This window comes from Alternaria postmessia (genome assembly GCF_024291825.1).
Source record: "Alternaria postmessia strain BMP 2775 chromosome Unknown scaffold_16, whole genome shotgun sequence".
NCBI lineage: Eukaryota > Fungi > Ascomycota > Dothideomycetes > Pleosporales > Pleosporaceae > Alternaria > Alternaria postmessia.
Genome location: NW_026260089.1, coordinates 323,644 through 349,015, shown reverse-complemented (window position 1 = coordinate 349,015; position 25,372 = coordinate 323,644). Strand labels below are relative to the sequence as shown.

General features: G+C 51.6%; 12 protein-coding genes across 12 annotated transcripts; 5 read left to right on the top strand and 7 right to left on the bottom strand.

Annotated features, from left to right (window-relative positions):
* Positions 1-2,777: 2,777 nt before the first annotated feature.
* J4E82_003715 (uncharacterized protein) lies at positions 2,778-3,555 on the bottom strand (the record flags this gene model as incomplete). The annotated part of the gene is made up of 3 exons (XM_051729999.1): positions 2,778-2,864; positions 2,950-3,276; positions 3,328-3,555. 3 exons carry the CDS (start codon positions 3,553-3,555, stop codon positions 2,778-2,780), a joined length of 642 nt encoding a protein of 213 aa, XP_051590323.1.
* Positions 3,556-4,265: 710 nt separating this feature from the next.
* Positions 4,266-4,772, top strand: SMD3 (small nuclear ribonucleoprotein Sm D3; the record flags this gene model as incomplete). Its single annotated transcript, XM_051729998.1, has 4 exons — positions 4,266-4,313; positions 4,365-4,425; positions 4,479-4,608; positions 4,658-4,772. 4 exons carry the CDS (start codon positions 4,266-4,268, stop codon positions 4,770-4,772), a joined length of 354 nt encoding a protein of 117 aa, XP_051590322.1.
* Positions 4,773-5,159: 387 nt separating this feature from the next.
* On the top strand, positions 5,160-6,049 carry J4E82_003713 (uncharacterized protein; the record flags this gene model as incomplete). Its single annotated transcript, XM_051729997.1, has 2 exons — positions 5,160-5,232; positions 5,280-6,049. 2 exons carry the CDS (start codon positions 5,160-5,162, stop codon positions 6,047-6,049), a joined length of 843 nt encoding a protein of 280 aa, XP_051590321.1.
* A 72-nt stretch (positions 6,050-6,121) lies between these two features.
* Positions 6,122-6,928, bottom strand: J4E82_003712 (uncharacterized protein; the record flags this gene model as incomplete). Its single annotated transcript, XM_051729996.1, has 2 exons — positions 6,122-6,732; positions 6,781-6,928. 2 exons carry the CDS (start codon positions 6,926-6,928, stop codon positions 6,122-6,124), a joined length of 759 nt encoding a protein of 252 aa, XP_051590320.1.
* A 1,054-nt stretch (positions 6,929-7,982) lies between these two features.
* On the bottom strand, positions 7,983-10,097 carry J4E82_003711 (uncharacterized protein; the record flags this gene model as incomplete). The annotated part of the gene is made up of 1 exon (XM_051729995.1): positions 7,983-10,097. One exon carries the CDS (start codon positions 10,095-10,097, stop codon positions 7,983-7,985), a length of 2,115 nt encoding a protein of 704 aa, XP_051590319.1.
* Positions 10,098-10,967: 870 nt separating this feature from the next.
* Positions 10,968-11,899, bottom strand: J4E82_003710 (uncharacterized protein; the record flags this gene model as incomplete). Its single annotated transcript, XM_051729994.1, has 3 exons — positions 10,968-11,372; positions 11,427-11,702; positions 11,762-11,899. 3 exons carry the CDS (start codon positions 11,897-11,899, stop codon positions 10,968-10,970), a joined length of 819 nt encoding a protein of 272 aa, XP_051590318.1.
* A 1,471-nt stretch (positions 11,900-13,370) lies between these two features.
* Positions 13,371-14,797, top strand: J4E82_003709 (uncharacterized protein; the record flags this gene model as incomplete). Its single annotated transcript, XM_051729993.1, has 2 exons — positions 13,371-13,808; positions 13,871-14,797. The coding sequence occupies 2 exons, from the start codon at positions 13,371-13,373 to the stop codon at positions 14,795-14,797; spliced, it is 1,365 nt and encodes a 454-aa protein (XP_051590317.1).
* A 429-nt stretch (positions 14,798-15,226) lies between these two features.
* On the bottom strand, positions 15,227-17,009 carry J4E82_003708 (uncharacterized protein; the record flags this gene model as incomplete). The annotated part of the gene is made up of 2 exons (XM_051729992.1): positions 15,227-16,834; positions 16,887-17,009. The coding sequence occupies 2 exons, from the start codon at positions 17,007-17,009 to the stop codon at positions 15,227-15,229; spliced, it is 1,731 nt and encodes a 576-aa protein (XP_051590316.1).
* Positions 17,010-17,724: 715 nt separating this feature from the next.
* J4E82_003707 (uncharacterized protein) lies at positions 17,725-19,510 on the top strand (the record flags this gene model as incomplete). Its single annotated transcript, XM_051729991.1, has 3 exons — positions 17,725-18,647; positions 18,694-18,805; positions 18,854-19,510. The coding sequence occupies 3 exons, from the start codon at positions 17,725-17,727 to the stop codon at positions 19,508-19,510; spliced, it is 1,692 nt and encodes a 563-aa protein (XP_051590315.1).
* A 404-nt stretch (positions 19,511-19,914) lies between these two features.
* Positions 19,915-21,000, bottom strand: J4E82_003706 (uncharacterized protein; the record flags this gene model as incomplete). Its single annotated transcript, XM_051729990.1, has 1 exon — positions 19,915-21,000. One exon carries the CDS (start codon positions 20,998-21,000, stop codon positions 19,915-19,917), a length of 1,086 nt encoding a protein of 361 aa, XP_051590314.1.
* A 663-nt stretch (positions 21,001-21,663) lies between these two features.
* On the top strand, positions 21,664-22,692 carry J4E82_003705 (uncharacterized protein; the record flags this gene model as incomplete). Its single annotated transcript, XM_051729989.1, has 2 exons — positions 21,664-22,398; positions 22,468-22,692. 2 exons carry the CDS (start codon positions 21,664-21,666, stop codon positions 22,690-22,692), a joined length of 960 nt encoding a protein of 319 aa, XP_051590313.1.
* A 1,254-nt stretch (positions 22,693-23,946) lies between these two features.
* On the bottom strand, positions 23,947-24,426 carry J4E82_003704 (uncharacterized protein; the record flags this gene model as incomplete). Its single annotated transcript, XM_051729988.1, has 2 exons — positions 23,947-24,056; positions 24,108-24,426. The coding sequence occupies 2 exons, from the start codon at positions 24,424-24,426 to the stop codon at positions 23,947-23,949; spliced, it is 429 nt and encodes a 142-aa protein (XP_051590312.1).
* Between the last annotated feature and the right edge of the window lie 946 nt (positions 24,427-25,372).

The window sequence follows — 25,372 nt, the reverse complement described above, 5'->3', positions numbered from 1 at the left end:
AAACTTGATAAATCAAGGAAACATGCCTCATTATATAACAGTAAAAGCATGATTGCTATCGTAGTGATGTGCAAATGCTGTTGGATGCATGCGATACATCTAGATGTTTCATGCCGCACAAGTGAGCAAACGCGTTAGATTTGTCTATTGGGTGAGGATCGCCTTGTGACGTATGCTAACCGTCTGACTGGCCCACCATAAATACAATGTCGATTGTCACGGAATGACATACACACTGAAGAATCCATTGCGCATTTGTTTGTCACGTGCAGCTAGAGATTCCGGTATCCGTGGATCGCTACGCTACCCAACACTTCGCAAGCCTCCGAAACGGTCTCTCACACACCCCCACATCAAGCTCCATGAACAAGAAGAATTCGATGATTGTGTTGAGGCATTGCGCGAATTACTCGCCGAATACGCTATCTCTAGATACCACCGCATAAGATACCTCACAATGCTTGCATACACTCTAGAAGACTGGCATGCGGGATAATCCTGTAACATCAAGGTTGAAGCCATCTGGCGTGTTACGAAGCAATGGCATTGTGACGAAACAGACCCGGCTACAAACAAGGCGCTAGATCTTCGTGAGGGTTTGCAAGAAGTAGAGTGAGTACCTGGGTATGCTCTATTCATTTTGAAGAAAAGAACTAAATTGCACACGTTTAGGATAGCCTGGTTCGAAGACAACATACGACCTAAGGACGCCCCAAATCCTGAGGCATATGTGCTTCATGCGATAGCAGTATACACCTCCTGGTTGGGAGAGGATCGCGAGATCGTGGAGGCAGAGGGAGAGACGTGGTCAGAGATATGTGCTGACCGTTGTGATGATTAGATCCAGATATCCAATATGGCCTGTCCTAATCCATTTATATTTGATTACGCACTTCTGCATACAAAATTCACTTCACGTACGAACATGATTTTCGATACCCTAATCTATCGTCTCGTCAAGAAATCACTTATCCTTTATATCACCTAGGCAGCATCTATTAGTCCAGTAGCGGACATCCTCGCGCTTGACTTCGCGATAGTCGGTTTCATGTATCTGCTTGAACAAGTTCAAATGAATGGCCTAGATGTTGACCCACTAGCATCCCATTGTGGCACGTAGTTCTCAACTATCGGACTGCATATCGTGGAAGACTTTTACTTACGGTTGCGTCCTTTGAATTCGATAAACTCAATGGACATGCAGAAAAAAAAACGAAGTAGAGAAGAGCAAGAACGCTCGCTAAACATCGATGCCCAACGTGGTGTTAGGACGCACGTCCTGAGATATCCGGCAGGCCTTGCAAACTCCCAAAGTCCTTACTAAATATGTTTCATGGAGCAGTAATACGTGAAAGTATCAACTCGAAAGCGATATATCAATCAAGCACGATAGGAGGGCTTTGCTTCTCAAATTGGATGTTGATCTCATGTCCGTCTATGTCCTATAGCAAGACCACTTGTCCCATCCGCCTTGGCAATAAGCATACACATTGTTGCCATACTGCCTCTTACATGCTGCAGGAGTATCGACAGGATAGTATAAATCACCAAAATTCGTGTTATATAATATGCACTGCCAGTCGTTGCATGAACTTCCAATCGTGCCAGCGGGGTAACCCATGCCATACTGGTCGCGGCAGGCCCGGTTCATGTCTATACCGCCGAGTCTTGCGCCAGCTGCCGCTGGGACAGATGCTGGCGCGAGGGCTGCTGGTGCGCCAAGTACTGGTACTGCGAGGACGCCGGAGCCGATGATTGCGCCGAGAATCGTGGAGTAGATGACCATGGTGTTGACTGTATACAACGAGTGGAAGTCAGCGATCGGAGAGGTGAGTAGATGTATTTGTATATCTCAGTTTGGACTAAAGGAAACATTTCAGTACTGTTACATACTTGATGAGGACTGATAGGAGCAAGTAGCTTGTGTCAGGTACTTCGGATTGATGAAAGAGTCGTTATGTGCTCGGACGGTGAGTGAGTATGGAGTAGAGCTATTGAAGGTGAAGAAGAGCTGTTTTCATAGTAATTTGATCCTCTTTGAACATATCCTTTCATGTAGGTCGCCCAGGTATATTGATTGCTAGCCACGTCACAGCCATCTATCAGATCATATTACCTGCAGGCTAAACTTTGGAAGGGAGGGGGAGGCAGTATGTGTAATGTCGTTTATGCTACTATGCGGCGCAGCTTGATGGAGGCGAATTAGTGGCAAGCAGCCACAACCCCATGTGGCAAGCCTGTTGGAGCGAGGTAGACATTGTGATAGATGGTCTCGAATTTGGATTGTCTAGTTGCCTACGTTGAGTTTTGGCGTTGACAGAGAGATCTAGGGATGGAAGGTCTGCGATTATAGAATTATCTCGAAGCCGAGCGTACAGGGATGTTGACATTAACCGTAGTCTTGCATCTTTACGATCGGCTATGCATCCAATAGTTAACGGTTGACGAAGCCTATTAAAGGATGCTCCTTACAACATCGTTTAGTGGTTGTTGTTATAAAGCGCGTCACTTAGAGGGGCAGAGCCCGCCAATCGTACCTTGGGCTTCCACATTACAGCAAAGCTCTGAAAATGTATGCGTGTCATGGATTAGAAGTAGATCGAAGTTTTGGACATGTCATTAGGTTAAAATGACTATCTCGTAGAGATACAGAACAAACATGGTTTCAGTACAACTTGTAGCAGACGAGACAGTGACTTGCCGTCCAGAGTGGATTGTCTGCCAAAGAAGCAGATACCAATGTCTTCAGCTTAAGGTCGACCAATCCATTTGATGTACTACTCAAATTGATTTCGGCTAGGATCAGGCGCAGCATAACCTCTTCGGAAGAGGAAGTTCTGTAGCCTGTCTTCAACTCTCGCAAACTGTGATTTCGTTAGCCTCAAATGTTTCACATGCGATTCTGTGAAGCCACTCTCCACGATGTTCTCTCCGAGCGGAAGCACTTACAAATCCCCGTCCCTGCACTCCATCTCTGATCCACAATCCATATCCACCCATCATGTTTGCCATCATGATGTCCGTGGACAAGCGATCACCTACAATAGCGATTTGGTCCGGCCTAGTTACGCCAGAGTCTGGATGTGCCCTGAAGTAAGCCATGACCTCTTCCTCACAGCCAGGCTTCTTGGTGGAGTGTCGCAAAACTTTGACCCCGGTATTGGCCTCCAAGACAGCAGCTTGAGCATAGTCCTTATCTGAAGACGTTCCAGCCGTGTTGGAGACTATTAGAAGTTTCGTACCCGGATAAGCGCGTCGAAGGCGCTGGAAATGGTCCTATGAAGGTGGTCAACGAAGTTCTGAGCGAGGTGATACGTGTATCAGTACTTCATATGGTTTGTGAATCTCATCGGTATGTGGCACAGCAAAGCAGTTGTCTTTGTCAAGTACTACAGCTTGAATGTCTACCTCTTTCTGCCCAGCAACCCCATCTTTTCTGAAAGCTTTGGACAAAGGAATTGGGAGATGATTAAATGTTGAGACAGTATGTTGAGGCAGGCACAGAGTTGGATCTCTCAGTAGTCGGAAGACGTTTAGGGTACCCGAGATATTCATTGGGAATGTTAGTCGACGTGGTTGCAGGGGCGGGATTGAGTGGTGACGCGTTTGTGGCGCGACGCTTTTCGAAAGATGTTCTTTCCGATGATTCCGATCTTATTCCGAACTTTGCGACACGCCAACAACAGAGACCGAGCATCCGTAGACTTTGGCTGTTACCTGCATGTGCTTCAAGTGGATTTATAAACCACAATCTTCTCACATCGGAAATGCTCATGGGTTTCGCTGACATAACATAATATCGCAGTGATGTACATTGAGATGAACGCAACGTGTGGCATGAGCAACATCCATGCACACTTTCGTATAGAAGTTAACAAATGCTATTGTGAGAAGGGTTCAGTGACGCCTAGATGTTGGTCGTGATTCTGGTGATCAAAGGTAAGGGAACATTGAGTATAGTATGGGAGACAGGGCATGATGACTAAGATTTGGTCCGAGCTCAACCTCAACTTTCTGTAGACAGTGATATTAGCATCGCGCACGCGCTTCGCAACCACGACGCCCAACTTTGCGCTCTTTTCTGTTGTTGTCGACAACCACTACGTAACGAACACAGGCAAATAACTCTTTGGAGCAGATCCGCGCAACGAGTGCGATTTGCGCCTACGGCACGAAGCCCTATTTCTCGCAACCTACACGAACGTCCCACCGCGAGACCGAGCTAGACATACTCGACATATTGGTTCAGAGTCTACACAGAAAAAATGACGAGCACTATCGGTATCCCTATCAAGCTCCTCAACGAGGCAGCAGTACGTTCACCGCTGGATACTGGTCTCTAAACCTGCGCTAATAGAACGCAGGGTCACATTGTCACGCTTGAGATCACATCGGGTGAAGTCTACCGTGGCAAGCTAATCGAAGGTACGCACTGTACTCGTCTCCCAGCCCCTTGCATTCGTGCTAACAGACAGTAGCCGAGGACAACATGAACGTACAGCTGAAGGACATCACTGTCACCGCTCGCGACGGTCGCGTCTCACATCTCGAACAAGTGTACATCAGGGGAAGCCACGTGCGGTACTTCATTGTTCCCGACATGTTGAGGTATGATGCGTTATACCCGTCGAACAAGAAAGGCGCTAACAGAATATAGGAACGCCCCCATGTTCCGATCGAGAGGCACAAGGGGTCGCGGTGTCGGTCTTGCGCGTGGTCGGGCAACAGTCAACAGGGCAAGGGCTAGCACTCGTGGCGGCGGTGGTCGTTGAACGAGTTGAGAAATGGCAGCGGAAAGACGACATAAGCAGAGAGCAAGTTACGAGAAGCGCGACACCAGCGAGGACGCGCGCCCTCGGCTGCGGGAAATAGACAATGGAGGCAAGGACAGGTATGCAACCAGATCGCATTTTGCTGGACATACGCTGAGAACTGGGATAGCTCCAAAATTGATGATACCTTTGAATGGGATGAATGCACAATTTTTTACATTGTCGAAGATACCTTGTGTTATCTAAACTTGCTCGGCGGCATACGAAGGACCACAATACAGCCAGGCGTAGTCGCGAACGTTCTTGATATTCGCAGGCATCTACCCCACGTTGAATGGCGAGACCCCCGAGAACTCCGCAACTAGACACTTTTTCCACCGACACAACATGGACATCAAGAACCCACGGCGTATTCTTGCCATCGGCGCGCCCGAGGCAGGTGTACTTCCACTGCTGAAAGGTAACTCTTGTTTTCCCACATGGCGCGCATTCACTGACTCTGCCTAGAGCTCACCGGTTCCGCCCCCGAACCAACGTCCGAAACCACTGCCGGCCTTACGCACGAATGGCGTCTAGAAACCAAATACTACACTGCAACCCTTCCTATTTGGATCGATGAGCTCGCCAACGTCGCGGAATGGCGCACCGAATTCACCAAGCCCGAAGCTCGCGAAGTCGTCACCGCGCTCGGTGCATGGATATACTGCTTCAAGAAGCCAGTCGAAACAAAGGATCTAGATATGATCAAAGAGACCATGCAGGCCGTATCCGATGTCATCGAGCGTGCATGTGGCTACGGCGGCGACATGGTGTGTCTGGCTGTTGCGATGCCGCAATCCATCACGCCCTACCTTGAGAAGAGTCATGAAGAATGGGAAGAGCTCGCCATGGACTATGGTTTTGAATACGTCGACTCTGAGAAGAAGGGGAAAAACGAGTTTGGGGAGGCGACAGGGGTACACCGAGTTCGGGAAGCGCTCGAGGCTGGGGAATGGGAGAGCATGGCAGATCTGGACATGGGCGGCGACGAAGACGGCTTCGAAGGCAGTTTTGCAGCAGAAGAGGCGGAGATGAACATGGAGCTGTTTGGCATGAAAGGTGCGCTGGCTGGGTTTGACGACGATGAAGGTCAGGAATCAGGGGACAAAGAGGTTGAAGAGCTGGAGGTGATGATGCAGAAAATGGTTGCTATCAAGGAGATGGGCGAGGGCATGGAAGAGGCCGAGCGAAAACGTTTCGCTGCGAAAGCAGTGAACGATCTGCTAAAAGATTATTGATTGCCGCTACTCCGAATCATTCGCAGACGCCACAGAACACTATTCGTGAACGTCTACATACGACCGAGTATTTCAGCTCTTTACGCCGAAACACAGCAAAAACGGGAAATCCATCTCTCTTACAGGCTTCCCGTCCTCAGCATCAACTTCTTTTCGCAGAACGAAGGCTTCGTCGACCCTAATCTCATTGAACCCTGTCCCTAATAACAAATCCTCCATCTCGCTCTTCTTGATTCCGTGTCTCTCGACTCCTGGCCTCTTACTCACCGGGTGAAATGGCACAGCTTCCGGCCCAAAGTCTTCATAATCTGTCAACGCAACAACACCCCCTGGCTTCAAACATTTCTTCATCGTCTCTAGAATCTCCGCCATCGAAGGAATGTGATGCAGGGTCAAATGAGAAACCACGAGATCAAATCGGTACGAGTAGGGCGGTGATGTGGCTTCCCCTCGATGCGTGGCAAGGAGTGCTGCTGCGCTTTGCAATTCATGCGAGTCTGGGTTCGTTAGGAAGTGGTTTATTGAACACAGGTTCGGGTGATCTGTTGGAAGATCCGCCAGCTTAGTGTTGAAGGCACTTATCATGCCGTCTGCTGTGTCGACGCCGATAAGGCTGCGTACGTGCGGAGCTAGCATAAAGGATAGCAGGCCAGTGCCGCAACCGATTTCTAGCACGTCGAGTTCTGTGGTGCTTGTTAGTCCTCGACTAGTGGTAGATGGGCTGTTTATACCTTTGTTACGACCATCTTTGAACGCAGGTACGTAGCGCTTGATGGCTTCAAGTGCTTTCGAAGTCGATTCCACATGCTTCTGGTTTGAATCCCATTCCAGAGCCTCCTTACTGAAACGCGCATTGTTGATCTCTTGACTGGTGGCCATGGTGTTTGAAAAGTGTATAGTGAGGTTTGAGTGCTTTTGAAGTGGATCGATTGATGCTAACAATTATACACGAAAGACTTATACATCGATTGTTCTAAGACAAGACCAATGTGCGTTATTCGCGATCAGTCTCGGTATATACATACGTGGATGCTGTGCGGGGTTGCGGGGCACTTCCGTGTTTAATGCCAGTAACGGCTTCTTTCCTGGCGTGCGATACAGTCGCAAGCCATTTACATGCGTATGCTGTCTTATTCTACCCGCATTCTCTCTATACGCTCCCAATTGCCGATAACCCGTGGAGTCAAGCACGAGCATGCATCTGACAGGCCTGAAAGCTCAGCCACCGCCCAGGATGTGTTGTGTGACGACACCTTCTTCAGGAAAACCAACCAGCGAGTTGTTAGCCCAACCTACCAGTGTGTCCACTCTCATCTCACAGATATCCTGTCTCTCCGATATGTACGTCCTCTGAAGTCGACAGCCCTATCGAACTTGAGTTTCCATCGCGAAGCGATGATCAGCAACGAAACTGCAGGTTAAGTACTATTCCACGGCACTCTCGCACAAGAGATCATGGAGTAGTATGGCGCCCTTGAGCTACAGGCAGCTAGATTACACCAGAAAGAGTATTTGACTTCTCACTGCAATCTCTGGCGATCCAGATGATCCAATTCGATACGAGCTCATAGCGGTGGGGGAGGCAGTAGTGAGCGAGGGGTCTATTCAACGATCGATAGTATACATGAGCATAGGCAGCAGGGTTATGTATATCATAGGACTAAAGGCAATAGATATCAGTTGTACGAATAATCTGGTCCAGGTCTCATCGCTGGCTTTGGAGAAGGCGCAGTTAGTCGGAACTTGACAGCAAACTTCAGTCGAGCAAAAACGAGTGCTTGATGAGAACAAAATGGATAGACCAAATATGTGGACATGTCGTAGATGCAATGTTCGCGGTCTCAGAAGGATATGCTAAAACTCAATCGGCATTGTAGTACATCACATTAACATCAACACCCTAGCCTTCCTCCGACAAGCGTCTATCATCAGTCTACTCATACCTATAGTCCTCTACAAACCCATGCCCACGTCGCCCAAAAAGCGCTTCAATCGCAGCGCTAGCCTGCAACTGCGCATGCGTCTCTTTAACCTTCTCTTTTTCCATTTCCAACCTCCCCAGCTTCTCTTTCTCCCTCTCCAGCTCGCGCTCCTTCTCTCGACGCAACTTCCTAAGTTGATCACGCTCGATGTCACTGTACTTGGCTCGCTCATAATCTCTCAACTTCTCTTCTCGTTCACGGTCGCGAGCTTTCTCACGCTCCAAGTTACGCAGGCGCTCGATATCCAGCGAGGAAAGTTGGTCTGTGAGGTCGTGGACGCTGGACCAGGGGACTGAAGTAGACGAGCGATAACCAAGTGCCAGTGGATGATTCAGGTAGCTCGTAGAACGGTTGGTGAGGAGCCTAGGCGCGTCATGAGGCAGAAGTGATGACCAGTTGTACCAACCAGCAGCTTTGAGCTCAGCACGAGCTTTGTTGACATCGTTCTCTAATGCTCCACTTGCGTCAACGGCGCCGAGAAAGCGTGCGCGGTGCGAGCTCTGTTCACTCTCGAGCTTGATAAGATTCGGTGGCTCTACGGTGGTGACACTAATCGCTGTAGTGCAGCACTCTGGATTTGAAGTACTTGGTGCTCTGACGAGGAACTTGCGTGCCCAATCCTTGAGGTCCGAATCAGGCTCATACCCCTGGTAGATCTCTTTAAGGATGGCGACAGGATCTTCGTTGAGTATGCCATAGGCGTTCATCCTATCCAACGCATAGCTCTTGCAGTCGTCGAAGCCCATCAATGTGCCAAGCTTGGCAAATTGCACATCGACAAGGACACAAGCGTCAGTAGTGGCTGATTGAGGTTTGATGATCGGTGACCCTCGACGCGCGATACCTAACCCGGCAGCAGCAGCGGTGAATGGGCGTGGGTCAGGACGGTAGGAGCCGGTATGAAGAAACTCCAATAAGCGGACGAAAGTGTCCTCCGATACCTCCTTGTGTATCGTGAGAAAGCGGCTACCTACTCTGTCAAAAGCTCGTGCAACACTTAGAAAGCCTTCCAACTTGTCTGCATCGACGAGGACAGGCCTGTCTTTGAACACGAACTCGACCGACTTAGCAGTCGGTCTGAGACGTGCGCGGCGTCTGGTCTCGAGCTCGTGGCACCGATCGTTATATGTCTGAACTCCTAGCTCTCGCGCACACTTAGGTTGGTTGAACAAAGGCTTGCAAACCTTCCCGTACCACTTATGCACTTCGCTTTCGGACGGCCCCTGCATATCGCTATGGCAGTGACTGCAATTCCACTGCTCTCGATCTTCACGCTCAATTGCTTCTTTTCTTCGTGGACTGTGATACTCATCCTCGACGTAGCGGACGTTGAACAAGCTGTGCCCATAGTTCAGTGGCGACAACTCTCTACCGTGTACAGCTGAGAGCTTCTTGACAGTGAGCATAATCTTTCCGAAATGCACGTCGTGATTCAACCGTCCGTAGTCCACCTCATCTTCTTTCTGTCCACCACAAGCAACGAGGAAGTATGCGTGTATCATGTGGTGAATCAGAATCGCAATAGTGTCTTTCGCGTCGGCGTACTCGAGCGCGTCAACGTTTAGGACGATTGAGATGCGCTTGACATCAGGATTCGGTCCCAGTCTGTGGGCGTAGGTAGCTCCCGAGACATCAGAGCCCAGGCTTCCGATATCGAGAAAGACAGCGTTCTTCAAATGGCCGGCAAAGAATACTTCGTCCAGCTTGTTGAAGATACGATATGGGATCTCCTGGATTAGTCCGTCTCTCTCGAGACTTGCAGCCCGTATCCTGATGCTCTTGAATTGATCAGCTGTATCAGCCCAGCTCTGTTCCAGTCGGTCAACGACGAAAGCAACTGCCCAGTCGATGTTCCATCCAAGATCTCTCTCGCACCTCAGGAAGGGATCCTGAAGTCGCACAGCAACGCTCGATAGCGGACGCCGGTAGTCATAAGACTCGAAGGGGACGTAAAGATCTGGCTCTGAATCAGAGGGGTAAGATCTGGATCGAGCAAGCCCTGCTCCACCGAAGAGGCGATCACCGTATGGTAACAACGCAAGTTGATCAGCAGAATCGAGAGTCATGATTGACCAGAATGGGTTACGTGTATGGCTGATGGTCTTGACAGAGCGTCAAAAGCGTCATGAGTTAGTGGACCTCTGCGCCAGGTTGAATCCGTCCTTCTCTTATAGTTGAGTAAGGCGGGAGCACCGCAGCTGGTATGTGGCGTGGCATAGTCGTTCACAGCATCTTCATTCGGAGTCTTTGTATTCAGCACGAATGATCACCGACCCTAGCGTAACACATGCGCTATCACGTATTGTTTGTCGTGGACAATCCGCGAGCATGGGCCCGCGGTTCATCGGCATAATCCTATTGGGGCAACATTAGATCAACACTAAACACTTCAGAGTCCTTCTTTGGCACAACGACTCTGTACCACGTCCGTAGGGTCAACTTCGCGTGGTACTAGGTAGGCGAATGTAATACATGGCTGCACAGCGCGAATGCTGGGACAGAAGTTGAGGTTCTGATAGGCGGACGGCTTCCAACGCCGCCTCTTCGCTCAGCCTAACGAATGTCAGTACCAACGGAGACGTGTTTTTGTATGGGTTAGACGTGATGGCGACATAATACAGGTGGGAGCGGTCGAATAGTAGGTGGAAGTAATAGTGTATATTTGGTGGTAACCGCAACGAACGCCAGTCGCGGTTCCAGTGATTTAACAGAAAAACAGATGGGATATACAAAGCACGTAAAGGGGACCGAACATGAAAGCGCACTAGATGGTGAAGCGCCTGACTGGTAGCCGAATCTCGTTCCCCGAGTTTGTCGTAACACATGAGCAAAGACGGGTGATGCCTCATTCTGACCGTTGGGGTTCCTACGGTCGATCGGTATATAACAGCGAACAGGACTCCGGACAATCGCGCTGTCATTACCAGGCCTGTCATTTAGTAGCGTGGGCGGTCGTCGGGACGGCCATACTCGTCGACAGGCCTTCCACTGACGGAGCCGGGACGCGAGCCAGGGCGCGAACTAGGGCGCGAACCCGGACCCTGACTCCTGCCGCTGCCGTCACCGTAGTGCTTTCGCCTGAGAGCAGCTAACCTCTTCTTCTTGGTATGCGCGTTGATGTATGTGCCGATGATGAAACCGACAATGTTGAAGAAGGGCACCCAGGTGGTCTCAGGCAGGAACTGCTGAGCGAATGCCAAAGAGATGGGCGAGACGATCCAGCTGACCTTCATGACAGGCCAGAAACCAGCCTTGACCGTCGCCTTGACTTGGTGGAAGGTACGAGCGCCTGCGATGAGGGCCATGGAGACGAGGTACACACTGTTCTGGATGGGCGAGATCTGCATTCGTTAGCGACGCGCTGACGTATAACGGCCAACCGCGCTTGGACTTACAAGCAAGTTGCTGAAGAGAATCTGCAAGATCTTTGCCTTCAAGCTCTTGCGCCCCTGGAAGACCTTCTGGAGGGCGCTAATCAAGACGTGTCCAAGGGGCGCGCTGATCAAGGCACCGTAGATAGCCATCTTGGGGACACGCGAGGTGAAGTAATGACCCGACTTGCTCCTGTCGTGGGCGATCCACGAGGCCAGGAACTCTTGGAGACCAGACAGAGTACCCGAAGTTAGCATCTTGGTGCGCAACGGGTTGCTCTGCAGCTGCTTGAGGTATGCCTGACGCGCCCACAGTCAGTGAATTGGCTCATCACATGTTTGAATCGCACCACACTCACAGCGAGGTATCCATTGGGACCGCCGCCTTTGGTCAGAGCCTGCCCGAGATTGTGCATCACTCCATCCTTTCCTTCCAGAGCGTCGGCAACAGCGGCTGTCGTCTTGGTCGTCGTCTCCTTCTCGAATTTGACCGACATGGCGCCTCAATGCGATGCGACAGCAGCAAACGGCAGATGGGCGCGTGTAGAAGATGATGCTGCAGTCGACGAGATGTTTGTGGGGGAGTGCGGGTGTCGACGAGCTGGACGGCGACGGATGGCTGGGGAGGTAAACACCTCGGGTCCAAGCTTTAGCGCCGACAAGACGCGGAAGCAGGTGTCGTGATCTGACAACAACAACGACCTCGGTTGGATGATTAAACCTCTTGCTGTCCAGCCTGCTGTCTCTACAGACTCTTTGCGTACGGTGGTGCTATGCGAGACACCTGAGCTGCATTGGAAACTGCGTACCTGTTCGCCCTGATGCTTTTTGCCAGCGGATAAGAGCGCGTCGGGACTCGCCGCCTGTGGTTGCTTGCACCGAGCCACCTTGAGACTCGCTCCAGCGCTCACACGGCCCATTACCGGCTCTTTCCCCAACCAAGATTGTGATTCTCGTGGGCGATGGCGAGTACAGTCATGCACAAGGTTGATAGCGTCGTCATGGCAGGGTATCCTTACTCTGGCAAGCGCGATCCTGAAGTCACTTCCATCGACCTCTTATCGCCTGGTGATCTTGACATCGTCTCACGCCGACTACATCCTCAGCCTCTCCGATACGTATGGACTTGCATTGACTATGCACCGCTTCAACGAGACATCAAACAATCTCTCAATGGTACTGATATTATGATAATCATTCGTCTGCTCACTGCGACAGCTTGACGTGTCACAGGATGGAGTTGGACACATTTGTGTGTACTACTTCAACTTCCTCACCACATGCAACTACACGCAATCGTCCCCCTATACATGGTACACTTCCATCTTGCTGTTTACGTCGGCTTGAAATTGCCTCGCATGTCATTTCCTCATTCTGTCTGTTTTTCCTTTGTCTTGTTCCAAAGCGTCGTCAAAGCGTTCTTGTTCATTTCGTCGTTTGTATCCCAAGACAACAACAAACAGTCGAGACATGTGCAGAGACCGTCAGAAGGCCTCGAGTACTGGTAATTTTTTAATCACGCGGCCAGACCAAACTCGCAACGTGCAAAGCTGCCAGAATCCGCATTGCCCGACAGGTGACAGACCCTTTTTGTAGACTGACCCTCCTCGAGGTCTTAATTGGGTCCGACTTCTCTTTCCCCTCGCCTCTACTCGTGAATCTCTCGTTTGTTGGAGACATACCGAAACTCACTAGAGTACTCGTCTTGCCACTGCCTCGAGTTTCTACGTTGTTCCTTCCACGCCTTCACTTGCTCTCACAGGCTAAGCGTGTGTGCACTTGCCTACCTAGGTGCCGTCATTGTCGTTGTCTCAGAACAGCAACATCAACCCTGCACCACGCCCTTACACTCTTACACCTTTCGCTCTCTTCCTCCTTCTAGATTCTTTGTCGCGTGCTCGCCCTGTCCTAGCAACAGTCGATCCCAGTACCCTTGGGCCTGCTGGAAATACCAAACACCACGCCGCCATGGGGAAACGCATGCGAGTTCCAAACTGTACCCACCTAGATATGGATAGCGTCTTCGGCCACGATCAGCACTGCAGCATTTGTGGGCGCTCACCTTCCATCGGGTTCCTCTACGAATGCAGACAGGATCATAAAATCACAACGCTTCGCACCATACTATCAAAAGAGCATGGAAGAATCGAGCCGGTCAAGTCGGCACTGCGACAGGAGCTGGAGAGGATTGGGTTGAGCGAGAGCATCATTCGTAATGCGGAGAGCGGCCACTACACGGCCACGCAACTGAAGAAGCTCAAGGAACTCAAGCTAGAGCTGAAGCAGGTCATATCGGACACGCGTCAGGCTACCGAAGCCAGTGATGTCGTGGCTAGGCTTACGGCTCTGGCGGGAGCGACGTACAGCATCGATGGAACTTTCAGTAGCCTGCCCGTCACAGATTCAGTGAGTATCCTCCGAATAGTGAAAGCAGCAGGCCCCCACTAGGCGATGCTAATGACACGAAGAATTCTCGAGCATGCGCTCTCAGAGCCTGTCATAGCTGCCGCCCGTACTATCGAGAACGTCTGTACATCGCGTTTCAAGCAGTTGTCAATGGGGACTTCTCGCCCTTGACAGAAGATGATGTAGAAGAACTCCCGGTCAAATCTGCACAGATTATGCGTACCATTGGCACCAGGGTTCAGTCCTCCATGACCCTAAACACCACCCCCTCGACGCTGCCCACTTCAGATTCCTTTGCTACGTCTACAGGCATTCCGCACACAGCGTCATCCAACACTACCGATTCCAGTGAAATCACATTCAAGACCACGCAAACCGACATAGATGAGATCTCTGCACAGCGCCGCCCTCGTCGTAGATTTTACAGAATGGGACGCCGTTCTTCCATCGACATAGCCCGTTCTCTTTCTCGTGCACCCAGCCTCCTTACACCCCAAGGTCTCAAGTCAGCAGTTCAGGGCATCTTCCGGCCAGGCCGGGAACCCAGCTCTGAAGGATCCAACATTACCCTTCCACTCCCGCGAACCGGTACAGTTCGTGACAACACCAGTTCTCCAACCGTCGGCGAATTCGATCTCGGTGCCTTGCGCCGCGTTAGAAAAGAAAAAGAGCGCAATGAACTTAGAAACGGGACGTATGCAGGTGGATTCGAAGATGTCGCTGCAAATACCACAGCGATCGACGATGGATCAGCAGGAAACAGCAACGGCACCGATTCTGATTTCTCAGCATCCTCTTTCACAACCGATGAGAACGAGAACATCAAAATCGAGGGGGTCGCTATTACAGAGCAAGCAGTCGAGACGCACACAGCTGACATTGTCGCTCTCAGTGTTCCGGCTACACAGAAGATGGGGGCTATGGTCAAAACCGCAGAGGTGAAAGAGCATGCGGACATTGGATTGCAAAGCATCATGGCACAGGTGTGAGGATCACGGGTCGGAAGACTCTGGACAGAACATATGCAAGGGCGACGAACCACAAGATGGATGAGACGCGTTTTCATGACTTGATGATAGCAGACGAACTATGCCCGTTCAAAGAGGATCACGATTTGGTGACGAAGATTGGGAGCAAGAGAGTAATGGCATCTGTACGTGGTAGCTCTTCTTTTGATACCCGCATCCTGTCCGATGCATTCAAAGATGGTTAGGATAGTATCCTTAGCTGAAATGGGGAGCTCTTCCCGGACATGGTAATGGAGTATCTTGAGTAAGGGGCTCGTACGCTACGGACACTTATCTTTGGTCCACTAATACATAATCATGATATTTCATCATTTCTTTCCCAGCCCTATAATACATAAGCTACATTTACAATCACGTCACCAGCGAACGGCTCAGAGGGGTTGCAATTTCCTATCTGCGACCAAGCTTCCACCTAGCGATGCGGGTCTGAATATCATCCCAGGTAAACTCCTTCCTTTTGAGGCCTTCCTGTTCACCCTCTTGCAGCACAACAGTCGGGGCTCCAGATCCACCTCCAACATTCTTGACTTGTCCACCAAAGACGTGACGAGCTACTCTCCTCAGGTCTTTGACGGAAACGTCTTCGATCTTTTTGCACATTTCCTTGACGCCGACTTTACGGCCGTGAACCTGGACTTGTCTGCCGAGATCTTCTAGTTCTACCATTCGGCTTTCGAGGTTCATGAGGAGCGAGGAGCGGAGTTGGTTCTTTGCGCGCTGGACTTCAACCTCGTTGAGCGCGGCGTATCCGGTTTCGTCTCCTAGCGATTTGAGTTCGCGGCACATGACCTCGAGCATTTGGGCGACGTGCGAGGGGGCGCATGATGACGCGATGCCAAAGAGGCCGCTATCGGTGTAACTGTGGTTGAATGCAACGCAAGATTCTACCCATCCGTGCTGATTTAGTACGTTGGTGTATAACCGCGAGTACATTCCCTTTCCAGGCCCACCTGCACTGAAGGAACCGCCTCCACCGAGGAGTGTTTGCAGAGTTGCGAGGGCGTAGATGTCGGGCGATGAGATGGGGAGGGCTTCGAAGGCGAGGTGGATGTGCGATAGGCGGGGGAGCATAGGGTTTGCCGGTGGCGGTATCGGAGGTAAGGTGAGGAAGCCACCGGTATATTGCGACGGTAGTGATGTGTCGATCGGTGGGAAGTTCAAGTCGAGTGATGTATTGACGGAAGCGTTGGAAGTAGCGGATGTGGAGATGTTCTTGAAGAAGGGTATCTTGGAAAGGAGTTTCGAGGATTGCGGCGGTGCGCCGGTGGGTGTGGGGTGGTCGGCTGTGAAGACCTGTTGTTGGGGTGCAGAGTTGGAAGCTGTGCTTTCTGATTCTAGACCGATGAGCGATGGACCGGTGCCCTTCTCCATGTCGCCAAAGTATTGTTCTGTCAAGCGGACGGCTTCGTTGTGGTTTACGCCAGCAAAGGCTACCACTATCCTGTCGGGCTTGTAGAACTCCTTTCGGTATGCCTCAACGACGGCGCGGTTGATGAATGGTAGGCGCTCCTTGGGACATAGCAGTGGGTTGCCTAGAGTGTTGTCTTTGAAAGCTGCCATGTGTACTAGTTCGGGCAGGATTAATTCTGGCTTGCTCCAGATCTCGCCAATCTCATAGTCAGCTGTCTCAAGCTGTTGCTGTATCTCCTCTTCGGTGACTAGTGGATCGCGGATTGTTTCTGCAAGGACACCGACGGTGGTGGGCACGGCGGAGTTGAAGGTGGCAGACTGGTACATGAGCGACTCTCGGCTGGAGGCGCACTGTATGTTGCCGCCCAGTGTTTCTATCTTCTCCATCATCTGGTCGCCGGTGGTGGAGCGTGTGGACTTGAAGGCGAGACGGTCGATGATGTGACTGACTCCGCGCAGTGCATCGTTCTCATATCGTGAGCCGGCGTCGACATAGACTCCGATACCCGAGAAGTGGCCCGGCAGGGCTTCGGTAGCGACGCGGATGCCATTGGGGAGGGTGGTGATCTGGTCGAGTTCGGTGGGGTCCTGGATGGCAGTTTAGAAAGGCTTCGGCGTGCTACGTGAACTCAGTGCTAACCCTCTCTTCTGCAACTGCCGTGGCGAGATTCCTTCTACCTGCGCATGCTGCTGATCGTGTGAGCGACGCAGACGTCTTGGACAGTCCCCGGGACAATGGTCGGTACGTGTGTGGTCTTAACATTTCTGGTGGTGTATGCTGCCGTGACGGCGTTCGGAAAAATTCCATTGGCAATCATGGCCCTGACATAATATTGCGTCACGTGGGCGTTCCCACGAGGTCGGGAACAAGAGCGGCCCCACCCCGCGATCAGCGCATGAGCGCATCAGCATGAGCTCTGAACTGTCATGTTGGTTTCAATGCTTTGATATATCTGTGGGGAACTATATTTAGTACGACGACTGCGGTGGTGATGCAGACATGGGGGTTAGGAGAGTGCGGTGGGCCATCATGTCATGGATCTCTGGCAGCTGTCGACGGCCTTGTCCGAGGGTAGGTATCAAACCGGACCGTTCCACATGACCTTTGAATCTTGGTCGAGAGGCCCAACAAGACATGACTTCATTATCGCGACTCTAGAACCCTATTACCCGTATACGTTAACGGCCCGCGGTCTTGGAAGACCCCATCGCAAGTCTAGAGGTGGCTTACTCCTCACAGAGCTCGTTCTGGTTGCTTGGCCCCCCGGCCCTGGCCCCGTTCGTGCGCCATTTGCATTGCATTTGCATTTGCTGCATTTGCCTCAGTGCCTCAGTGCCTCACACACCCACCCGTGTGAGCTCTTGTAAACGGGTTTCCCGTGTCGTCTGTCAAACGCTGTCGAAACTCGCGCATTCACACTTTCCCGCATACCATACCCCAGCTGAACGCTTATACCCTCGCCCTGCGCCGCTAGGCGATGTTCACCACAACAACCACGCCAGTTCTCCCAACTGCGACTGCTGTATCCCCCAATTCCACCTCCCCACGGCCCACGGGCGTTCACAGAGGCATCAGCTTCCTGCGCAATCTACACCTGCACTCAAACAGCCAAGGCGACCCTCCACGTGAGGATTCCCGAACGGGAACACGACCACGCGCCTCAACACACACTCCACCTGCCTCGCCTGCCTTTGCCTCCTCGTCCTCCCACCCCACTGTCCCCCGTCGAGAGTTGCTATCGAGGAGCCAGACAGCCGACAGTCAACTGCCGCCGACCGACTCCCCACCCGCCTCTCCGAAACCGACCATGACGAGAACCCGTTCAGAGACGGCCCAACCTCAGCTCCAGGTGCGCAACAACACGGGGCCAACGCCGACCTCAACGCCAGGACCCAACAGCGCACAACCAATGGAAGGCGCCTCCGATAGCACAGGCGCGGCCAAGCACCTGCCGTCGATTCGCTTTATCCCGCACCAGGATCCCCGAGCCGGAAGACCTTCGTTGATCTTCCCCACCATCAACCGTACGCTGCCCGACGAGAGTGCAATCCTTCGCGTAGGAAGGTATTCGGAGCGCGACAACATACCCGAAGTCCAGACCAACGCCCCATCGGCTGCCGCCATCGGATTCAAGTCCAAGGTCGTCAGTCGGAAGCACTGCGAACTGTGGTGCAAGGACGGAAGCTGGTATATCAAGGACGTCAAGAGCTCATCGGGCACCTTTTTGAATCACATTCGTCTAAGTCAGCCCAACGTCGAGTCAAAACCATTCCGGATAAAGGATGGCGATATCATCCAACTGGGCATCGATTTCCGTGGGGGAGAGGAGATGATCTTCAGATGTGTCAAGATTCGTGTTGAGTGCAATCGTGGCTGGCAACAGGGGCTGAACACATTCAAGTAAGCTTGTCTACTCGTGCTATAAGCTTGCCACTGACTCTCACAGTAAACAAACCCATCAGCGACTACGAGCACTTGCCAAGAGCAAGAAGGAAGTCACAGGAGATGCTTCATCTACGCATACGTCCGAGTGTGCCATCTGTTTGATGTCAATAGCGGTAGGTCTTGCCTGATTTCACAGCCGACTTGTACTGATCAGTATACAGCCTTGTCAGTCGCTATTCGTAGCACCCTGCTCCCACGTCTGGCACTACAAGTGCATTCGTCCCATCTTAAACGGTCCCACTTGGCCCAACTTCCTCTGCCCGAACTGTAGGGCGGTAGCGGACCTTGAAGAAGACGTAGAAGATATGGGCGAGTTCGAAGACTGGGAAGGCGATGAGGAAGTAGTCAATGGTGCCACAATTCCTGATGCCAGCGCAGAGCAGGGAGACCGCCACGTCACACCTCGTGCCTCTGTTGCCCCTCTCAACGGTGCCGATTCTGATGGCGGTGTTGATCTTACGGATCTACATCACCAAATCACAAACATTGAGAACCAATCGGCATTGGAGACTCCCGATCGCCAGCTTACACCTCCAACATCGTCCGTCACACAACCGGTCTCTATCAACGTCAATGGAGCGAACGACTATATGGGACTGTCGCCTCTGCATCCTCCTCACGGCAGTGGCCTAACGCCTGATCGCGTACAGGATGGTCCCATGACTCCAAGGAATGATGCTGGGCCGTTTGTTCTCGATGGTAGCGCTGGACGTGCAGCGGGCAGTCGAATGCGCGACACATCTCCGTCCGACTCCGATAGCAGTGGAGCGCGAAGCAATAACGGTGCACCGACTCTACCTCCTGTACGCTTCGACTAGTCAATCGCTAAGTGGGCGAGGTGCCTTGACCAACTCTTTCTCTTATTCCCTCGTTTCGGGGTCTTTTTGCATCTTTTCGGGAGTTCTGGCGTGATCAAAGCGAATGTTATGATGGAATGGTGGATCATGTTGCAATGCGATATACTTCAAGAGTAAGCAAGATATACAGGTGGTGGAAGACCGGTAACTAATGTATTGTACCAAAGTCAACTAAACATCTGTGTCTCTGTCCGTGTCCGCGTGAAACATGCAATCTTCTGGTAGTTGTGCTATTGGGTATCTACGCTATAAGACTGCAGATCATAACTCACAAAAGGCCAATAACGATCATTACGTATGTACACATGGGTTCAACGTCTTAACATCACACATTACCTGTTCCAATATTCCCAGTCATCATATCATCACTCACACTCGAACATACCCCCCATAGCCCTCCCCTCATGGCTCGCCCTCCACTCCTCCAACAGCACCATAACCTCCTGTCTCGTATCTTCGATGATGCCGTCCATCTTGATGTCATTCTTATCATATCCAAATGGATCCTCCAGTTGCACGCCAATTCCCTCAATACCGTAGAGTGTGAAGGCGATGATAGCCACAATAGGTACACTCCACCACCTGTAGTCATCTACAATGGCAAACGGCAGAACACAAGCATAGAGTGCCAGGACCTGCTTTTGGTGGATTAGATGCGCGACGGGAATGGGCGTGCTGTGAATAGTTTCCATGGTGCCATACGCGGAGACAAGAGTGTTCAGCTGAACGGTCATTTGAGAGGAGAGGGGCGCGTGGAACCAGCCTCTGTCGTGGCCTCGGCGGATGTAACCTTCCAAGAGGATTGTAAGTTGTAAGGGTAAACCGAGACCTTGGTCTTCGTAGCCCATCAGGCCTTCTGGAAGGAGTGATACATATTCATCTTTCTTCATGGGGGTCGTACCATCGCCGTTTTCTAGCGTGGCGGTGGATGACCCGAGCAGAGGTGTGGTACTTGTGCTGTTTACGAGAGTAGGCGGGAACGAAACCGTGCCGAAATTGGAACCTGTGCGGTCGATGTAGCTGGGGCGCCTGGATACGGGGCGGGAGCGTTGCGGGTAGACGCTTGGTTGTGGAGGCAAAGAAGCGAGACTCGCAGGTGGGATATTGAATTCTGCGCGCAGGTTGTGCTTGATGGAGTAGAGAACTGCTACGAGGACCCGTACTATCTTCTCTGTGTCTCTCCTCTCCTCTTCTGTGGAATGTCCGTCTTTGTCTCGCGAGTTCACCAGACAGATTCGAGCAAGGTTTCGTACGGAGGTTCCGATTGTCGTGAGGCAGTTTCTTCCGGTCCAGAATCGGTCGTAGCCTGTGCTGTTTCTGAAGACCAGCATTAGACCAACCACGATGGAGAGCGACGGTATAATGGTAGCAGGGATGGATATGCTGTCTACATAGCGCGTGTCGATGTAGACGATCAAGGCGGTGAAGAGCGAATGAAGCAGTACTGGCATTAAGATTATGTTGTGTATAGCGCCCTTCGAGAAGCGGAGAACGAGAGGCAGACGTCGAGGTTTACGGCGGAAAGCATGAGCGAGAGGGTAAGTGGGTCGGCGCGTAGGGAGGGTAGGCGACGACATGGTTGATGGTGTCGGCTTGAAGCTGGGAGCTAGAGAAACAGTGTTTTGCGCGCTCAGGACGAATTGATATAGGTGAAAAGAGAGCCCGCTCTCGTATCTCCCCACGATAGAGGTGAGGCGGTAAGTGTGGGGACGATATGGGGAAGACGTAAAGATGGCAGGGATGCGCGCCGTGGACCGAGTCGAAGCTTTCTATACGAAACTCAAACGATGGCATGCGTCGGCGCGCATAGCTTCTGGTGTCCAGCACAGATGCGCTAAGGCTGTCCACGAGACGCAATGGATAATTTGAAGCGAGTGTTGATTTCTCAGGGTCTATCATCACATGCTGCATGTGAGGACGGGTTGACAGCGTGAGACCCACGTGCGGGCCGATGACGCGATAAGCATTTCCCGAGCACACCTCGGCCAAACGCGTGTGTGACTTATTTTCTACAGCTCAATACCAACACCATGCAGCCTCGATAGCACCGACTGTCCTTCCCACACGCTTCCAAGCCTCCTCTAAGTGTCTTACCACACATTTATATCCTTAAAATGGAAGACCCACACCCAAATACCACCACAATTCCTGCCTCCACCGCTGCGAGCCAACCGACTCCACAACCCGATGCGATACCTTCACCCTCACCACCCTCACAGCCTACATTCCTGCGAAGATTGCAGTTTCTTCTCCTAAAATACCTCGCCAAGACCGCCGGCACCACAGACCGCACGCTCGTCCGCCTCGCAAAACTCCTCTCTACCCCAAACGGCACCGACGTCCTTCTCTGCACAACATCCTATACCTTGACTCTCGTACATGCCATCCTCTCCCGCGTCCTTGAACGACGTCTCGCGTCTATAGCCACAGAGATAGCCGAGAAAGCAGAGGGTGTCTTGCTCCCTGGCGAAACTCTTATAGCCACCCTCCCAGCACCCACCAGCACAAAAGTCATCGCCCAGGTCGTCGGAAGTTCGAAAGCTCTTTCCGATGTTATATCAGACTTCAGGATATTTGTGAGGCTGTGGGGAGTGCTGGGACTGTATACCTGGGCCCGAGACACCTATCGGGACCCATTACCACAAGGTGCCAGCAGGAAAGAGAAGATACTGAGGGTGTTGACGTGGTCGGCTATAACATCGTGTGTTGGTTTCCAAGTCCTAGAAAACGGCGCATATCTTAGCTCAAAAGGAGCTTTGACGACAGCGAGCTGGACGGGAGATGTGGGTAAAGCACGAGAGAACACATGGTGGCTGTGGAGTTCGAGGTTCTGGGCCGCATATGTCGGCGTTGAGCTTGTGCGTCTGGGTGTCCAACGGTATTACTCTTCGTCATCGCCATCAATACTAGCGAGTCAGGGTGACGGGGAGAAAGAGGATAAGATCCAGGCGGAAGAGCGGATGAGAGCGCAGAAACTGGAGAACTGGCTTTGGTGGAAAGACCTCGCATCCAACCTGGCATATGCGCCCATGACTGTCCACTGGTCGATGGAAAAAGGACTGTTGAGTGACTGGGGTGTTGGGGCTTGTGGCATGGTTGCTGGTGGAGCAAACTTGGCTGATGCATGGAGGAGGAGTGCGTGAGTATTGCATCTGGCCATGAGAAGTCGTGTATAATCTGTGGCTGCATTTTTAGGAGAGAGATGGCTCCGCGTCTGACCCTGTGGCCGCCGGAGCTTCGACTTTCGAAAGGTTTAAGCGAAGCAAAGGATAGGAGGACATAAAGACGAAAGTAGTCGGTTCTGGCTATCTTACTCGAACGCTCACGACTTCGTCTTCCTCAAATCTACGCATCTTTCCTCACGAGTCATCATTTGAGTAACGTTGTCTAGCAAATGTCTGGCCATCCAGCTCATTGTAAACGCGTTTGATAAAGTTGATCTGATTGTTTAAGGTACGCCTCTATCTCGTGTTGAACAGACAGCAAGACATACTGAATCCAACTCATTCAGCGGGTCAAGCAGAGTACTACCAAAGAAGCAGTAATGACTGTCCATGTTCCCACGTCGTTGCCAGCTCTATCTACTCTTTTTCTATTACCATCCCCCACTGATACAACGAAAGCGAGAGTCTAGCAGGTGATTTTGTGGCTCACTTTTCCAGTAACAGGTTGACATGGGGTGCTGCCCAGTATGAACTTGTAGGAGGTAAGATCTTTTGTGCACTGCAGACCTGAGAACGTTTTGACTGCGCATGTGTCAGCATGATGGCAAGATACCTGACTCAGCCTTTACTGCGTCTGGGTGTAAGTCAAAAATCCTGCAGGTGCTTACCTTTACATTTAGAATTGCCCACGTAGTTGACCGTAATGCTCCCGAAAACTTATGTCTGGTAGGTCCTTACATCCACTGGAGGATTCATCTTGGTAACAGTGCGTAGTTTCATTTGGCTGCGTTACATTATAAAGGAATGATATAGTTGTAGATGAATTGCGGGTTTCACGCATCTCACGCGTCTTCTTTGATAGGAAGACGGCGGATCATGTAGAATCGCTTGCTACCAAGATAGTACGAAATTGAGATGGCGTGATTTTGATACGTACTACCACGTGAAAAGACACCATCTGGGCAAATCTTCTGTTCCAGGCGTTCCGACTTCGACTGATCACTGTGCTGGAAGAAACCGCAAGACTTGTTCAAACGTTTCATAAATATATACATGAACAAACTACTTCCATGACCACAAATTTCACTCTGGGATGGAGAGTCTCGTAGGACACATCGATCTCTCGTTACAACTCGCCCACCGACAGCATATTGAAGCCATGGCGAGCCCTTCGCCCATGGGCTTCACCACAATTCATTTCGAAATCCCTATTGAGATGTTTCAAAAACACATCTACCACCCAGAGCAAGCAACGAAGGCGTTGCCACTTGCACCAGTGTGAGTGATCTCTCCCGCACGCTGTCCAGCAGTGTTGAAGATAACGCGGTCAGCACCTGGAGAGCCTGAAGATATGGTCAGCATATGTTATGTGATAAACTTGATGACCAACTTACCACCAGTGTAAGCACCAGAAGTCCTCAGCGGGAACTCTTGGTAGGGTCCAGAAACGAGGAAGTCAAAGCCCTCATAGTTGTTGTACGTGTGTGGGTAGGTGGAGCTACCAGCCTCATCACCTTGACGGTAGTAGTTGTAACCCGCGTTGCGTGCGGTAGTAACTTGGGCGGAGGTGTAGCATGTTGAGCCGCAACGGACGTAGCAAGATTGTCTGGCCTCGACGGCGGCAATCTCAACTGCCTCCTCAGTGGGTGCTGAAGTAGGGAGAGCGAGGGCGACGGGCGCGATCAAGAGGAGGGCGTTAATGAGGAACTTCATGGTGGCGGGTGGAGAGAATGAGACGACGAGCGAGTGTCTTGTCTGAAGCTGTGTAACGAGGGATCGACGGGGGCTGTTGGACCTGCCTTTCAAATGAATGGTACAAGATGTTACCTTTATACCCTCATTCTGCTTGTCACAAAAGTAGTCCAGTGGTAGTCCAGCGGTCGCCTCCGAACCATCACGACCCTAAAAAGGAAGATCATAACTCGAAATTAATTAACTCCGGACGCAGACGTCGTTGGCATCCTTCCGAAAGGAACAGTTGCTCCGCGACAACGGGCAATGGGCGTCTCTTAAGCTGGGGTACAACGGCCTATCACAGACTACCACTTCCGGCGTGGCACTTACGACACCATACTAAGCATAGACCCTCGGTCCTTCCATACATCAACCACCCTCTCACGTTGCTCATTCTCATTCGTCCTGATAGTAACATCTTGCATGAAGAGCCGCTACCAATATGACCGGACCGTCGACATCCCTCGCGCCATCCCATGCTCCAAGACATGCGACTTCCGCAGATCAGGAAGGTACGGACAACCATTCGCCGGTTATCTCCCGGGACTAAGATGATGTGTTTCAAGCTGCTTATCGCCGGAAATCTCGTGGTCGGGCACATGTGGGTGTACGATAGGCTGAGTGCGGCTAGGGATCGACAGGGAAACTCGGCAACTAGTGCTGAATCTGGAAGGTGGGCCTGGGCATTGGGTGTGGGAGGGATAGACTAGGAGATCGACTACAACGACGGTAAGGGCGGATAGAAGGTGGTGAGTAGAGCGAAGCCGGCCGCTAGCTATCGAGGGAAAGTCGATTGCTGGACTCAGTGCGCTGGTTGCGGTCTTGACTGTTCTCTAGTACTAATGACCACGCAACTCACCCAACATGCTTCGAGTGAGCAAGGTGTGCATAAAGATAAGATCGTGATATATTCGTGGTCGAATGC